Raw genomic sequence first — 16,138 nt, forward strand, 5'->3', positions numbered from 1 at the left:
CAGGCAGCATCCAGGGAACAGGAGAATCGACGTTTCGGCCGAAACGTCGATTCTCCTGTTCCCTGGATGCTGCCTGACCTGCTGCGCTTTTCCAGCAACACATTTTCAGCTCTGATCTCCAGCATCTGCAGACCTCACTTTCTCCTCCTAGGGTAGTGAAGAGGCAAATAATAATTAAATGTGACAGGCAAGTAGAAAAAGTATAAGCAGAAGAGTGCAACAGAAATTATAACCACAGTAAGTAATAAAAAAAATGAAAGCTTTATCTGAATGTGTGACACAATAGGTGAATTGAAGGCACAAATGGAAATAAGTGAATATAACTTGATAGCTATTATAGAGATGTGGTTGCAAGGTGGCCAGCACTGGAATCTCAGTATTCAAGGCCATTTGAAGTTCTGGAAAAGGAAGGGGAATGGGGTAGTATCATTAATATAGGAAGATATTAGTGTGGTGATGAGTAGTGATACAGGAACAATAGGTCGTGATGTGAAACAGGTCTGGCCGCATCTCTTTAGAGAAAAATAGAGTAAATGTTTTAAGTCCAATGTTCTGAGAAAGGGTTACTGGAAACGTTAACTCCATTTCTCTCTCAACAGATGCTGCCAGATCTGCTGTGTTTGTCAAGCACTCTGTTATTGTTTCAGATTTTCAGCATCTGCAGTTCTTTGTGTTTATACTATGATGTAGAACTGGTTTGGATGGAAATAAGGAATAGGGAGGGAACAAAGTCACAGTTAGGAGTCATCTGTGGGCCCCTAAAGATTTGTCAACTACAGGATAAATTATAAATCAGGAAATAATGGAGGTGTGTAAGAAGGGTACCATAATGGTCATGTGTGATTTTAATGTGCTTATCAACTGGACAATCAAGGGTAAAATGGAAGACAAATTTGTAGAGTGCATCAGGGATTATTTCTTAGAGCAGTACATTGCAGAATGTACTCGAGAACAGATCTATTAAGGTTATAAAGAAGTAGGATTAACAAGAGATATCCTAGTCAAGGGTTCTGTAGGGGGTAGCAATTATAACATGGTAGAATTTCAAATTTAGTCTGAGAGAGATCAAAGCAGGTCTCAAACCAGTTTCATCAACTTAAATTAGAGCAACCACAGAGATTTGAAGAAAGAGTTGACTGAAGAGGATCGGGATTATTAAGGAATAAGTGGAGTGTCAGTGGCTGAGCAGTCATAGATATTTCATAACACACCGTAAAAATTCCGAAGTCTTGCTTTCAGAGTCTTCCTTTTTTAGCTGTGTCCCTGATTTAATTTCAGATCCTGGCTCAGAAAGTTTTTTTCTTAACTACTGTGGTTATTCATCTTTTGCTTCAAGCCAGATTCACATCCCAGTCTGGAGCATCTCGGGCTCCAGGGCTCCACATCTACATTGTCCCTAAGGCTGCTTGCTCCTTATCACTGAATAAAACTCTTCTAGTCCTTATGTAGCATTCCTTTATTTACATCTGAACACACGTGATTCTGAGACACAGTTGTCTAGTGTAGTGTCTAAGACCTCTCTATGCACATGCTCATTCCAGACTGTTGCCTTTCCGTTATGGATGTCAGGGTTATATGAGCAGTTAGATTGCTCATGATTTCATGTGTCACATTTTACCACAAGGTGAGACTGAAAGACAGGATGAGAGAAAGAGAGAGGGAGGGAGGAGGGGGGAAGACAGTGACAGAGAGAGGCAGGAAAGGTGAAAGTGTAGAAGATGGAAAGAGAGAGTGTGTGGTAAAAGGAGAAAAGGAGACTGAGACAGGGAAAGAGGGATAGAAAGACAAGGAGAGAGTAAGTGAGACAACAACAGAAAGATGATCGCGTGATCAGGACATATTAGTTGTAATGATCTGATAACCAATCAGGGATCGATTAACTCTGTGGGTTAGTTTATTTTAAACAGTAAAGCACATTAGAAGTTATGAAGCAGAAATTACAGCAAACTAACAGATTTTTGAGTGTGCAGCTTGCAGAATAATGACAGGCAAAGTCACAGCATTGCATATACACAACACATGGAGTTCTTACAGTGAACTCTCTTAAAGGCAAAATATATATGCAACAGCCCCTCCTTTCCAAACATTAAGTTTAAGCACTTGCAAAAAAGCATTTGCTATAATAACCATCAGTCTCTTATGCATAGGTAATTTGCTAATATGTCCTGATCACGCGATGATGATTTGGCTGGAGTCAGCAATCATCAGTGGTGTGGTCTGTTCATCTAATTTGTATCATCTAGTTTTCCTTTCTTGGACTACTGCTCCAGTTGCAGTTCCAGAATTTCCTTATCCTGATGGAGTACAGCCAGGTTTTATATCAGATTAGCAATGAGTGTTCGACCAAAGGGCCTGTTTCCATGCTGTATGACTCAATGGGTTGGAGGTTTTGAGCTATAGGTTTTGAGCTGAACAGGCTGGGGCTGTTTTCCCTGGAACATTGGAGGCTGAGGGGTGACCTTATAGAGGTTTATAAGATCATGAGGGGCATGGATAGGATAGACAGACAAGATCTTTTCCCTTGGGTGGGGAGTCCAGAATTAGAGGGCATAGGTTGAGTGAAAGGGGAAAGATATAAAAAAGACCTAAGGGACAACTTTTCCACACAGAGGGTGGTGCATTTATGGAATGAGCTGCCAGAGGAAGTGATGGAGGCTGGTACAATATAACATTTAAAAGGCATATGATTAGGAAGGGTTTAGTGGAAATTCCTGATGAAGAGCTCTGGCCTGAAACGTCGGTTCTTCTGCTCCTTGGATGCTGCCTGACCTGCTGTGCTTTTCCAGCACCACACTCTCGACTCTGATCTCCAACATCTGCAGACCTCACTTTCTCCAAATTGGACCGAAGGGTGTGTTTTCGTGTTGTATATTTCTATGACTCTATGACTCTATAATTGAAATGTATCTCAGCCGTTTCAAGAACTTATTGTTTTGTTCCTTAAGAGTTTCAAATTTGTTTTGAAGTTTTTAGAGTCATAGAGACATAGAGATGTACAGCATGGAAACAGATCCTTTGGTCCATGCCGACCAGATATCCCAACCCAATCTAATCCCACCTGCAGCACCCGGCCCATATCCCTCCAAACCCTTCCTATTCATATAAAAGGCATTCAAAAATGCCTTTTAAATGCTGCAATTGTACCAGCTTCCACCACATCCTCTGGCAGCTCATTCCGTACACGTACAACCTCTGTGTGAAAAAGTTGCCCCGAAGGTCTCTTTTATATTTTCCCATTCTCACCCTAAACCTATGCCCTATAGTTCTGGACTCCCCGACCCCAGGGAAAAGACTTTGTCTATTTATCCTATCCATACCCCTCATGATTTTATAAACTTCTATAAGGTCACCCCTCAGCCTACCACGCTCCAGGGAAAACAGTCCCCAGCCTGTTCAGCCTCTCCCTATAGATCAAATCTTCCAACCCTGACAACATCCTTGTAAATCTTTTCTGAACCCTTTTAAGGTTCACAACATCGTTCCGATAGGAAGGAGACCAGAAATGCATGCAATATTCCCATGGATCCTTCTAATTTTATCAAAGTTTTATCCTTCTGTTGGTGCAGTATAGTTTATTATGTTGATAATCTGCTCCATTAGCTGTCCAGCCTCTTCAATGTTTCTTTCTGTTTGGTTTTCTTTAACACCAATATTTTTTTCACAAACTGCTTCAGAGATTGTTTGGTATCCTTGATGTTTTGCATTAGTTGTTCCATGACAGCATTTTTGCTGGCATTTATTTTCAAAAAGACTCTCATTAATGATTTGCAGCTCCTTATTGTATGTGTTGTGCACTTCCACCTGTTCTGTCAATTACACCTCTCCACCTCCTGATGCTGCCTGGCTTGCTGTGTTCTTCCAGCCTCCTACCTGTCTACCTTGGATTTGAGCATCTGCAGTTTTTTTGTCTCTGTCATTTTCTTTAGCAGTGCTTTGAGCTCAAGCTGATGTTTCTGTAGCTGGATCTGCTGAGTCTGATCTATTTTACTGAATTTTTCCAGCTGTAAATGGGTCATATTTTCATTGGTCATGAGATTGTAGTTCATCCTGCTTCCTTCCTTTTTCAGCTGTTAACTCGTCCTAGTGAGGTACCTCCTAAAGATTTTGTAACCTCAGAGATGGTAACTTCTGCTCTGAATTTATGCTGAACTAGTTGGTCAACCGTTTCCTCTTGTGCTTCATATTTTTCTCTGTCCCTCAGACAGCTGAGATTTTAACTCCACTAATTTGGAGGAAAGTGATGTGTCTCCATTCTTTTTTCATATTCATGTGTTTCTTGAATCTCTCTGATGTTTGACTCATTCGATGGATTGTGAATAGTGCAAGGGCATAGCACACAGGTACATCTGCAATTGTTGAACTAGCAATGTCTACAATGCAGAACATCTGCAATGTCCAGGCTGATTGTTTGTACTTGCACTTCATCATATTTGATCCTGCATGTGCAATTGGTGAAGCATTGTATGTTAGCAGTTTTGCATACATAGATTTCACCATTTCTTCCGATGTCTGTGGGTACAGGTTTTTAGAATTCATGAGATAGTATATTGATACCTTTTCCTTTGTCAATCTTAGCAAATAACAAAATTATCATCTCTTTTCCGAGGACTGATAATCTGAATGTTTACAAGCACTTTAGACAACTTGACGTCATTGATGTTTTCCACAAGTTTGACAGTGTGGTCGAAGTCTGTGTAGACTACACTAGCTTGACTACCCTTGCTTATACATGCTGGAAAAGCACAGCAGGTCAGGCAGCATCCGAGGAGCAGGAAAATCGATGTTTTGGACATTCCTGATGAAGGGATTTTTCCCAAAACGTCGATTTTCCTGCTCCTCGCATGATGTTTTGCCCTGCTGCTCACCGTGTCATGTTAATGTTAATGGCCTAATGATCAATCATGCATCAGGGATTGATTAACTCCGCGGGTTAGTTATTTTAGAGCCATTAAGTTTTGACGTCATGCAAAGAGGTCGATCATCCCAACATGTCCATGCTGGTCATTAAACATCTGTCTACTCTAATCCTGTTTTCCAACACTTGGCCCTTAGCCTTGTTTGCAATTCAAATACTCATCAAAATTCTTCACAAACGGTCTTGAAGATTCCTGCTTCGGCCACCTCTTTAGACAGTGAGTTCTAGATACCCACCACCCTCTGGGTGAAAATAAATCCACAAATCCCATCTAAACCTTCTGCTTCTTATTTTAAAACTGTGTCACCTGTTTATTGATTCTTCTACCAACAGCACAAGTTTCTCCCCACCTACCCTGGGTATGTCCCTCAGAACTTTGTACACCTCAATCAGATTCCGCCTTCAGCCTTCTATGCTCTTAGAAAAACAACCCAACTCATCCAGTCTCTTTTCATAACCCAGGCAATATCCTGGTGAATCTCCTGTTACTCTGGTGCAATCACATCCTCCCTATAGTGTAGCAATAAGCACTGCACACAGTCCTCTCGCTATGGTTTAACTAGTGTTATGTACAGTTCCAACATAACCACCTAACTCTTACATTCACTGTCTTGCCTAACCCAGGCAAGTATCTCATATGCCTTCTTAACCATCTGTTAGAACACAGGACATAGAACATAGAAAAGTACAGCACAGAACAGGCCCTTTGGCCCACGATGTTGTGCCGAGGTTTAATCCTAATGTAAGATACAGTAACTTAACCTATGCACCCCTCAACTCACTGCTATCCATGTGCATGTCCAGCAGTTGCTTAAATGACCCTAATGACTCTGCTTCCACCACCACAGCTTGCAACGCATTCCATGCATTCACAACTCTGTGTAAAGAACCTACCTCTGACGTTTCCTTTATACCTTCCACCAAATATCTTCAAACTATAACTCCTCATATCAGTCAGTCCTGCCCTGGGGAAACGTCTTTGGCTATTGACTCTATCTATTCCACTCATTATTTTGTACACCTCGATCAGGTTTCCTCTCTTCCTCCTCCTCTCCAGAGAGAAAAGTCCGGGCTTATTCAACCTTTCTTCGTAAGGCAAGCCCTCCAGTCCAGGCAGCATCCTGGTAAACCTTCTTTGCACCCTCTCCAAAGCCTCTGTATCTTTCCTATAGTAAGGCGACCAGAACTGGACACAATATTCCAAGTGTGGTCTCACCAGGGACTTGTAGAGCTACAGCAAAACTTCGCGGCTCTTAAACTTGATCCCCCTGTTAATGAAAGCCAAAACACCATATGCTTTCTTAACAACCTTATCCACTTGGGTGGCAACTTTGAGGGAACTAGGTACTTGTACACCCAGATTCCTTTTGTTTTTAGCTGTCCTTCAAGCATCTATGGACATGCATACGAAGGTCCTTCTGATTCTCTGAACTTCCTCAGGTTCTACTATTCGTTAAGTACTTCCTTGTCTTGTTAGCCTTCCCAAACATCACCTCACATCATTCAGGATCAAATTCTAATTGCCACTGTTCAGCCAATCTGACCAGCCTGTTTATATCATTTTGTCTTCCACAGCTTTCCCCCTCACTATTTCCCACATCACCAATTCTTGTATCATCTGCAAACTTCCTGATCATATCTCCTACACTCGTGTCTAGATTATTAATGTACACAACCAACAACAAGGAATGAATCCAGCATCAACCCATTGAACACAGGCTTCCAATCACAAAAATGTCCTTGGACCATTATCCTCGGCTTCCTTCCACTAAGCAAATTTCGGATCCAATTTGCCAAACTGCGCTGGGTCCCATGGACTCTTAGCATCTTAACTAGTCTGTCATATGCGACCTCATCAGAAACCTTATTAAGTCTGTGTAGACTAAACTAACTTGACTACCCTCACTTATATATGCCTATTCATTTCCTCAAAAAATTCAATCTACTGGTTAGACATGATCTCCCCCTTATAAAACCACGTTATCCTAATTAATCAATCCTTGCCTGGTCCATTTGGAGATTAATTCTGTCCCTCAGATTTTTTTTCCAAATAGTTTTCCAGTATAAATGTTAGACTCACCGGTATGTAATTTCCTTGTTTATCTCTATCACCTTTCATACACTAGCTGTCCTCCTGAGTCCAGAGAGAATTTGACAATGAATGTTAGAACCCTGAAATTTTGTCCCTAATCTCCCACAGCAGCCTTGGATGCACTCACCTGGGCCTGGGAATTTATCCACTTTCAAGCTGACTAAAACTATTAATATCTCTTCTATCTCAATGCTAAATCATTCAAACATAACACCGTGATTTCTATGCCTATATTGTCCTGCTCTACTATACATACAGATGCAAAATACATTTGAAACTTCAGTTGTTTCTTCCAGCTCCACATATACATTGGACCCTGCTCTTTTCCTGGTTATTCTTTTGCCCCTATTATACTTAAAAAATGCCTTGGGATTTTCCTTAATGTTACACACCAATGCTTTTTCATGTTCCCCTTTATTGTCCTAACTTTTTTTTAATTACCCCCTGCACTTTCTTTATTCCTCTAGGACATGGGTTGATTTGAGCCTTCAGTAATTATCATCAGCTTATTTTTTTCTTTTCTTATCCAATCCTGCACAGCCCTTGATATCCAAGATTCCATGGAAATTTTGGTCTCGCTATTCCCCTTGCTGGGAACATGTTGGCCCTGTACTCTCACTATTACCTGTTGTAAAATCTCCCCCTGCTTTGATGTAGATTTTCCTTCGAATGGCTGCTCCCAGTCCACTGTTGCCAAATCGTGTCCCATCTTCTCCAATTCAGAACCTTTTTATTCTGTCAATCTCTGTCCTTATCCATATCCTTAAATCTTACTGAAGTATGTTTGCTATCACCAAAAATGTGTGTGCATGTATGTGTGTGAGAGAGAGAGAGTATGTGTGAGAGAGATAGTGTGTGTGTATGAGAGTGTGTGAGAGTGAGAGAGAGTGTCTGAGAGAATGTCACAGTGGTAGAAAATGAGAGCGAGTGAGTGAAAGTGTGACTGGGAGCGAGAGAGAGGGAGAGAGTGAGGTAGAGAAAGTAGGAGATAGAGGGACAGAGAGAAAATGTGAGCCTCTTCTTCATTAAAAGGCTCACTTGAAACCAGGGGCCTCTCTGATCTTGCTCAGACTTATGCACTGAATGGTGATGGGATGAAGTCTTCTCTCTCTCCTATTCACACCAGTCCATATTTAAATGATGAATTTCCCATGAAGTCTTAAGAACTTTTAAATGATGATTTGTCTTTCATTATGCTCAATGTCAAGTCTTTGGGGGGGGGGGGGGGGTCAGGATTGGGAGATCACTGTCATTATACAGCCCATGCTAATACAGAACTGAAGTCATTTCTACACTATGTGACCACATTGTAGATGTAGAGATAGCTGACTCTTCCAGGAGCTTATGGCCCTACTAATATCTTGATCCCAAAAATGTTGGATTCTGGGGAAGTACCAGAGGATTGGAAAATTGCTAATGTTATATTCCTATTCAAAAGGGGAGGAAGGCTAACAGCATGTGACTACAGGCCGATTAGCCTAACATCTATTGCTGGAGAAGTATTAGAATCAATTATTAAGGAAGCAATAGCACAACCTTTGGAAAATCATAATTAAATCGAGCAGAGTCAGCATGGCTTCATGAAAGGGAAATCAGTGTCTAACTGATTCATTCGAGTTTCTAAAGGAAGTCGCAATCAGAATGGATAGAGGGGAACCAGCAGAAGTGTTGTATTTGCAATTCCAGACAAGCTCCTCACAAAAGGTTAACTAATAAGATCAGAGCCCACGGTGTTGGAGATTATATAGTAATATAGACAGAGAATTGGCTCATGGGCAGGAAACAGCAAGAGGGGTTAAGGTGTTCTTTTTCAGTTTGGTGACCCGTTTACCAGTGGGGTTCCACAGGGATCATAGCTGGGACCACTACTGTATACAATTGGTATTAATGACAGGGAGGAAGGACGTGAATGTACTGTAGCCAAATTTGGAGACAACACCAAAACAGGCAAACTGTGAGAGGGGTACAAATGGTTTACAGAGAGACATTGATCGGTTAAGTAAGTGGGCAAAAAGTTGGCAAATGGAGCATTGCATGGGAAAATGGGAAGTTGTTCATGTTGGAAAGGAGAACAAAAGAACAGAATATTATTTACTTGAAGAAAAAACTGCAACACCGAAACACTTGGGAGTACTTGAGCTAGAAATACAGAAAGCCAGCACACAGGTGCAGTAGGTAATCAGGAAGGCTAATGGAATGTTGGCCTTTAGCTCAAGGGGTATAAGAGTAGGGAAGTATCATTGCAACTGTACAAGGTGCTGGTGAGACCACATCTGGAATACTGTGAGCAGTTTTGGTTTCCTTATTTAATGAAATATGTCATTTCTTTAGAGGCTTATCAGAGAAGGTTCATTTGGATGATCTCTGGTTTAGAGGGATTGTCTTGTGACCAGAGCTAAACAGGTTGGAACTCTGGAGTTTAGAAGAATGAGACAGGATTTCATTGAAACATAGAGAATTCTTAAGAGGCTGGACAGGGTAAATGCTGAGAGAAGTTCCCCCTCATGGAAGAGTCTAGGACCAGAGGGCACAGTCTCAGAATAAAGGGATACCAATTTAAGCCTAGATGAGGTGGCATTTCTTTTCTTAGATGGTTGTGAGTCTTTAGAACTCCTTGCCGCAGAAAGCTATGGGGGCAGAGTCCTTGTGTACATTTAAGGCTGACATAGGAAGATTCTGGATCAGTCGATGAACCAAGAGTTATGGGGAAAGGGCAGGAAAGTGAGGAAAGGGGATCAGCCATGATCCCATTGAATGGTGGAGCAGGTATGAGGGGCTGAATGGCCTCCTCCTGTGTCTATTTCTTTTGGCTTTATGGTCTTATCCCAAGCCAATTAGGGGAAGAATGAAATTAGACATTAACACTTTGCATGATAATAGGTTTATTAACAGATTGCAGCATTACATATTCAAAAGCAAAATGCTACATTGCTGGAAATCTGAAATAAGAACAAAGTGCTGGAAATAATCCAGAGATTTGGCAGCAACCTGTGGAGAGAGTAACCAATGTTTCAGTTTGATGACATTTCATAAGAGAGTATGAGATACGTTAGCCCCCACTATTAAACCTTTCTGCTTCCTTGCAGTCTGGCCTTGCAAACTTTTGAAAAACCAAATGAACTGAATTACTCAATAACCACCTCTTAAAGGGTGGACTACAGCAAAACCAGATTTTGAAAGGAAACATTGAACATTTGGATTGGACCTTAGAAGGTGGTGTTGCATTCCAGCCCCAAATGGTAACTCAAGCCTTAAGTATAAACTGACCCTGGATAACGTGAAAGGGAGAATTGTTCACAATTGGAAGTCTAAACCCCTGTCTTCCTGATAACAGGAGATGCTACCAGCCGAGAGTTCACTGTACATTAGTCTCTTTATAAGTGCTCTAGGTACTTAATTAAGCAATGACTTTCACAAGTGTACCTCTGCAATATAAATGGCAAACCCATTGACACTCAACTCCTCTCTCCTAGGGACTGTGCCTTCTGTAAATGTGGATATAAATTCAAGAATTGACTAGAAGGTTAAGCAGGATTGTAGATTGCATAAAAACACATGAAATAGGAGCTGGAGTAAATTATACGGTGGGCGCATTGAGTTTCGCCATCCAAATCTGTCCAGACTGGTGTGACCCAGAGAGTCAGTACTACTGAGGTCTGTGCATGTTGATAATTACACTGACTTAGAAGAGAGCCATTTCAATTGGTGAAGACTGAGCGTTGATGGATTTATTTTCTGTTACAGAGAGTTGGATTGAAAGGTGCCTCAGCGAGAGTGAAAGCAAAAGGTTTCCAAACCACACCTCATTGGGGAACGTGTCCATTGGTGAGGAACGTGAGTACTGGGTGGGTGCTTTGACTGGGAACAGGACTTCGATAACAAACAAGCCCAGAAAGAGAACAGTCCAAGGGCATTATGAAATATCATAGCACACAGTGGCCACAGTGTGTACCATCTACAAGATGCACTACAGCAATTTGCTAAAATTCTTCCAAAAGCACCTTCCAAAACAACAATCACTACAATCTAGAAGGACAGGGCCAGCAGATACATGGGAACACCACCACCTTCAAGTTCCCCTTCAAGTTACTCACCACCCTGACTTGGATATATATCACTGTTCCTTCATTGTCACTTGGTCAAAATCATGGAATTCCCTCCCTTCATGTCACTGGGTCAAAATCCTGGAATGCTCTCCCTTGTGACATTGTGGGTCAACTGCCCTGCATGTTCTGCAGCGGTTCATAAACGTAGCTCACCACTATCTTCTCAAGTGCAATTAGGGTTGGACCATGAATACTGGCCGAGCCAGTGATGCTCACATCACACCAATGATGAGAGAAGCATATGAACACGAATAATGTGGGCGTCGTACTCACTCTCAAAAAGGTAATTCCCTAAATCAGTGCAAGCATGACATGATAAGCATTGCGAATGCTATAACATGATGCAAATGAAAGGCGTTCTTGCAGAATTCAGAGAATGGGATTGTGTATTGGTGTGTGAGGATGGGTGTATTAGTTTGAGAGGGTGGGTGTGCGATGGTGTGAGAGGGTGGGTGTGCGATGGTGTGAGAGGGTGTGTGTGTGTTGGTGTGAGAGGGTGGGTGTGTGATGGTGTGAGAGGGTGGGTATGTGTTGGTGTGAGAGGGTGTGTGTGTGATGGTGTGAGAGGGTGGGTGTGTGTTGGAGTACAAAGGTGGGTGTGCGATGGTGTGAGAGGGTGGGTGTGCAATGTTGTGAGAGGGTGGGTGTGTGTTGGAGTATAAAGGTGGGTGTGCAATGTTGTGGGAGGGTGGGTGTGTTTTGGTGTGAGAGGGTGGGTGTGTGATGTTGGGAGAGGGTGTGTGTGTGTAGTATATAAAGGTGGGTGTGTGATGTTGTGAGAGGGTGGGTATGTGTTAGTGTGAGAGGGTGGGTGTGTTTTGGTGTGAGAAGATGGGTGTGTGATGTTGGGAGAGGGTGGGTGTGTGATGTTGGGAGAGGGTGGGTATGTGTTGGTGTGAGAGGGTGGGTGTGCAATGGTGTGAGAGGGTGTGTGTGTTGGTGTTACAAAGGTGGGTGTGCAATGGTGTGAGAGGGTGGGTGTGTGTTGGTGTATAAAGGTGGGTGTGTGATGTTGGGAGAAGGTGGGTGTGTGATGGTGTGAGAGGGTGGGTGTGCAATTGTGTGGGAGGGTGGGTGTGTGTTGGTGTATAAAGGTGGGTGTGCGATGGTGTGAGAGGGTGGGTGTGCGATGGTGTGAGAGGGTGGGTGTGTGATGGTGTGAGAAGGGGGTGTGCGATGGTGTGAGAGGGTGGGTGTGTGATGGTGTGAGAAGGGGGTGTGCGATGGTGTGAGAGGGTGGGTGTGTGATGGTGTGAGAAGGGTGGGTGTGTGTTGGTGTATAAAGGTGGGTGTGTTATCGTGTGAGAAGGTGGGTGTGTGATGATGTGAGAGGGTGGATGTGCGATGGTGTGAGGGTAGGTGTGTGATGGTGTGAGAAGGGGGTGTGCGATGGTGTGAGAGGGTGGGTGTGTGATGGTGTGAGAAGGCGATGTGTGATGTTGTGAGAGGGTGGGTGTGTAATGGTGTGAGAGGGTGGGTGTGTGTTGGTATATAAGGGTGGATATTTGATAGTGTGAAAGTGGGCTGCATGTTTTTGTGAGAGTCTAGGTGGGTGTTGATGAGAGGCATTGTGTAGAGTTCATCACTGAAAAGTTGGGACAACTCAGTTCTATTTGTTTCTGAATTAACAGATGAAGAGAAGGAAAACAACCGAGCCTCGAAACCACACTCAACCCCGGCCACCCTGCAATGGTGAGTTCATAAGTGAACGAGGCCAATCTGCCCCTCAGTTTTTACCCACCCCGATCTCTTTTCACCCTCTACTTCCTCCTATCCGCCTTTGTCTTTCTTCAATCTCTTTCTCTGCACACTCCCTCCTTCCACCATTAACAGAACATCAGTTATACAAGTTGTACGGTAATTATCAGTAACATTTTGTGGTTTTAATATAAACACTGCTGACCTCTCCTTGGATCCTGAACAATCTGAGATTTGCTGTTTGTTCAGAGCAGTGTGTTTTAATTTACTCTGTCTGTAATGATATAGAGGAAGCAATTCCTTAAAATAGCATAATCAACAGTTTAATAACAGGATTTCTATCGTATAGAAAATCATTGATGTTCCCGCTCTGAAGGAAGGCTACACTGGATAATTGATTAACCTCATTTCTGTTCCATTCAGGCTTGAGGAGAACTATGAGATTGCAGAAGGAGTCTGTATACCTCGCAGTGCTCTGTACATGCACTACCTGGACTTCTGTGAGAAGAATGACACACAGCCAGTTAATGCAGCAAGCTTCGGCAAGGTGAGCAGTTGGCTCAGTAACCGGGGCAGGGCACATTTGGTAACCAGAGGTGAACCAGCCTGGTAGCCTGTAAGGTTGGACGTGCACTGGGATAGTGACTGGGAGTGAGTTAGCTCAGTGGCTGTGGAGTAGTAGAGTTGGCTTGGTTCCTGGGGCAGTGTGGAAAGAGCAAGGGTTGAAGAATGAGCTTGCTTGGTAGCCAAGAGTTAACCGGCCTTGGGAAGCCGGGTGGGGAGTGAGTCCGGCTTTGGAACTGGGAGCGAGCCATCTTTTGAAAGCTTCTGCTTGTGACATTCTGAAATTTAAGAAACAATTTTCTAAGCTGCAATGTTTCATGCCAAAAAGTTGAAAGTGCACCAGGAAATATCCGAAAGGAACAACCTTTTGTTGAAATCCTTGCAGTATTTTCAAATAATTATCACAAAATCCTCTCCAAAGTTAGGCTAATAAACTGTAAAGCATTTAAATGGATCAGTGAATTCTGTCTCATCTTCCAGCCAAGGGGTATTTAGCCAGATTACCAACATTACAAGACACTCCCACTGCTTCAATCCAGGCTTTCTCAATCTCTGTGTGTGTCTGTGGGTGTCTCTGTGTGTGTCTCTGTCTTGATCTCTGTGTGTCTGTGTGCGCCTCTGTGTGTGTCTGTGGGTGTCTCTGTGTGTGTCTGTGTGCGCCTCTGTGTGTGTCTGTGTGCGCCTCTCTGTGTGTCTGTGTGCGCCTCTGTGTGTGTCTGTGGGTGTCTCTGTGTGTGTCTGTGTGCGCCTCTGTGTGTGTCTGTGTGCGCCTCTGTGTGTGTCTGTGTGCGCCTCTGTGTGTTTCTGTGGGTGCCTCTGTGTGTGTCTGTGTGCGCCTATGTGTGTGTCTGTATCTCTATGCGTGTCTCTGTCTCAATCTCAATGTCTCTCTCTTTCCGTATCCATATCTGTGTGTATCTCTGTCTCACTTTGTCTGTCCGTCTGTCTTTCTTTAGCTCTATGTGTCCCTCTGTCTCAATCTCTCTCTCTCTGTCCCTGTGTGTGACTCTGTCTCACTGTACCTGTCTGTCTGCCTGTCTCTCTTTCCTTGTGTCTTTAGCTCTATGTGTCTCTGTCTGAATCCAGCTCTCTCTTCCCAGTGTCTTTACCTTTGTGTATCTATGTCTCACTCTCTTTTCCTGTGTCTTTATCTATATTTGTGTTTCTTTTCTCCTTGAAACATGTCTCCTGTGCTTCTTTCTCTCTCACATTCTTAAATGTTTATTTCTTCCCCTGTGTGGTTCTGTGTGTGCATGCGTGTGAGAGCATGTGTCTATGTGAGTGTGTGATTGTGTGTTTGTGCTACCTGCACATTCTCAATATTTCTCAGGCTCTGTAATACTGTATATTTGTCTCTCAAATGCACATGCTTTGATTCTCTGCATGTCTCTTTCTGTGATGCTGTCTCTCTTTGTGACGTGGATTCAGGTTCAGGTTCCAATTGTTATGGAAACCACAACTCGTGTACAAAACAGAATCACAGCCTGCTTTATTAATGAGACTTTTGACAGTTTTCTTGGACAAACCAAATCATCTAAAGATATCTCCATCTCTTCGGTGTTTTAGAGTTTAGATTACATTCAAATCAGAGCCACACAACTTTATATTCTTTCAACCAAAGTAGAATGCCAGGACATAAAGAGGAATTGATGGTAGCAGGGTCAAGTCTTTGGAGTAGCTTTAAGTCATCAATATAGTGAACCTGTCTCACCCACCTGCCCACAAATCCCAGACAGATCCTTGTAGGTTGCCATCCTTAAATTACGACTACTCCCTACACACTTCAACAACTGAAACACCAGATCTAGGCTCATTTCTAACCTGAAAATGCTTTCAAGAGAAGGCATTGTGGTGGCACACTGACTCAGTGAAATTGTGAAGTCAGCTGCAGAACAGAATTTTCAGTTTCAGTCCCTCCCGTTGAAGCAAAACCCAGGGATGCGGGATGTGAGAGAAAGTTCTTTGTCTGCAAAGTTGGCCAGAGTAGGTTGTGTTTTCCCACAGCTTTGGGCAGTTCACTAAGACCGTACATGTGGATCTTAAAGGATAGGGGGAGGGATTAATGTGCAATTAAAGAGGCAGCAGAAGGCAGTGATGTTCTGGAATGTTAGATCAGTAGCTGGAACAGCAGGGGTGTCCTTTAGCCAAGCTTCATTGAATTCATACAAAAAGCAAGGGCTGTGTCTGTGTCTGCTCATTTATCACACAGCCAGGCAAACTGCAGCAACTTTCAAACTCCCATCTTCTATTTGCGAAACTTTCAGCGATGAAATTAAAACTAGCTGCTCTGCCAGTTCAGAGCAAACCTGATTTTCACTAGGGAACATTTTCACGCACACACAGTTTCCCAGAGAAAACACTTTCATTGCCTGCCCATAGATTTTATTGCAAGCCAAGTAAACGGGGCTTCTCTCTCTTTCTGTCTCTCACGCAATATAATTTCCAGCCTTTGTTACTCCAGCAAGGCAGTGCATTTACATAAATTTACATAAGTGAAATTATTCCTGGAATAAGTTTACTTGTGGAAGATATGCAAATAAGCAATATCCCTTTTAATCTCTCAGCATGTATTTACTGGAAGGTTTCAGGTCTTGACTCTAGCTTTTCCATTGTTTGAATCGGAAACTTTCTCACACTTAATAATATGTCAAGAGCAACAGAGAAATATAAAGGTGGATGGAGTATTCTTTTTGTAAAAATAATTGACAGATGCTTGAAAATTGAAATCAAAAAGGGAAATGCTGGACATAGCCAGGCAGTATG

General features: G+C 42.8%; 1 protein-coding gene across 4 annotated transcripts in view; it reads left to right on the top strand.

Annotated features, from left to right (window-relative positions):
- The window catches only part of rfx4 (regulatory factor X, 4), a 145,208-nt gene that overhangs the window by 17,365 nt on the left and 111,705 nt on the right, over positions 1-16,138 (top strand). For 3 of the 4 annotated variants that reach the window (XM_043708850.2, XM_043708851.2, XM_087996892.1), the window contains exons 2-4: positions 10,752-10,841; positions 12,745-12,805; positions 13,235-13,358. In XM_043708850.2, coding sequence (XP_043564785.1) covers positions 10,752-10,841; positions 12,745-12,805; positions 13,235-13,358 — 275 coding nt within the window. The remainder of the gene's footprint in view (positions 1-10,751; positions 10,842-12,744; positions 12,806-13,234; positions 13,359-16,138) is intronic. The other variant, XM_043708852.2, reaches the window with a different exon arrangement.

The sequence above is a fragment of the Chiloscyllium plagiosum genome, unplaced genomic scaffold (assembly GCF_037043375.1).
Source record: "Chiloscyllium plagiosum isolate Xiang-an unplaced genomic scaffold, Cpla_swu_hap1 HiC_scaffold_19, whole genome shotgun sequence".
In the NCBI taxonomy this organism is placed as follows: Eukaryota; Metazoa; Chordata; class Chondrichthyes; order Orectolobiformes; family Hemiscylliidae; genus Chiloscyllium; species Chiloscyllium plagiosum.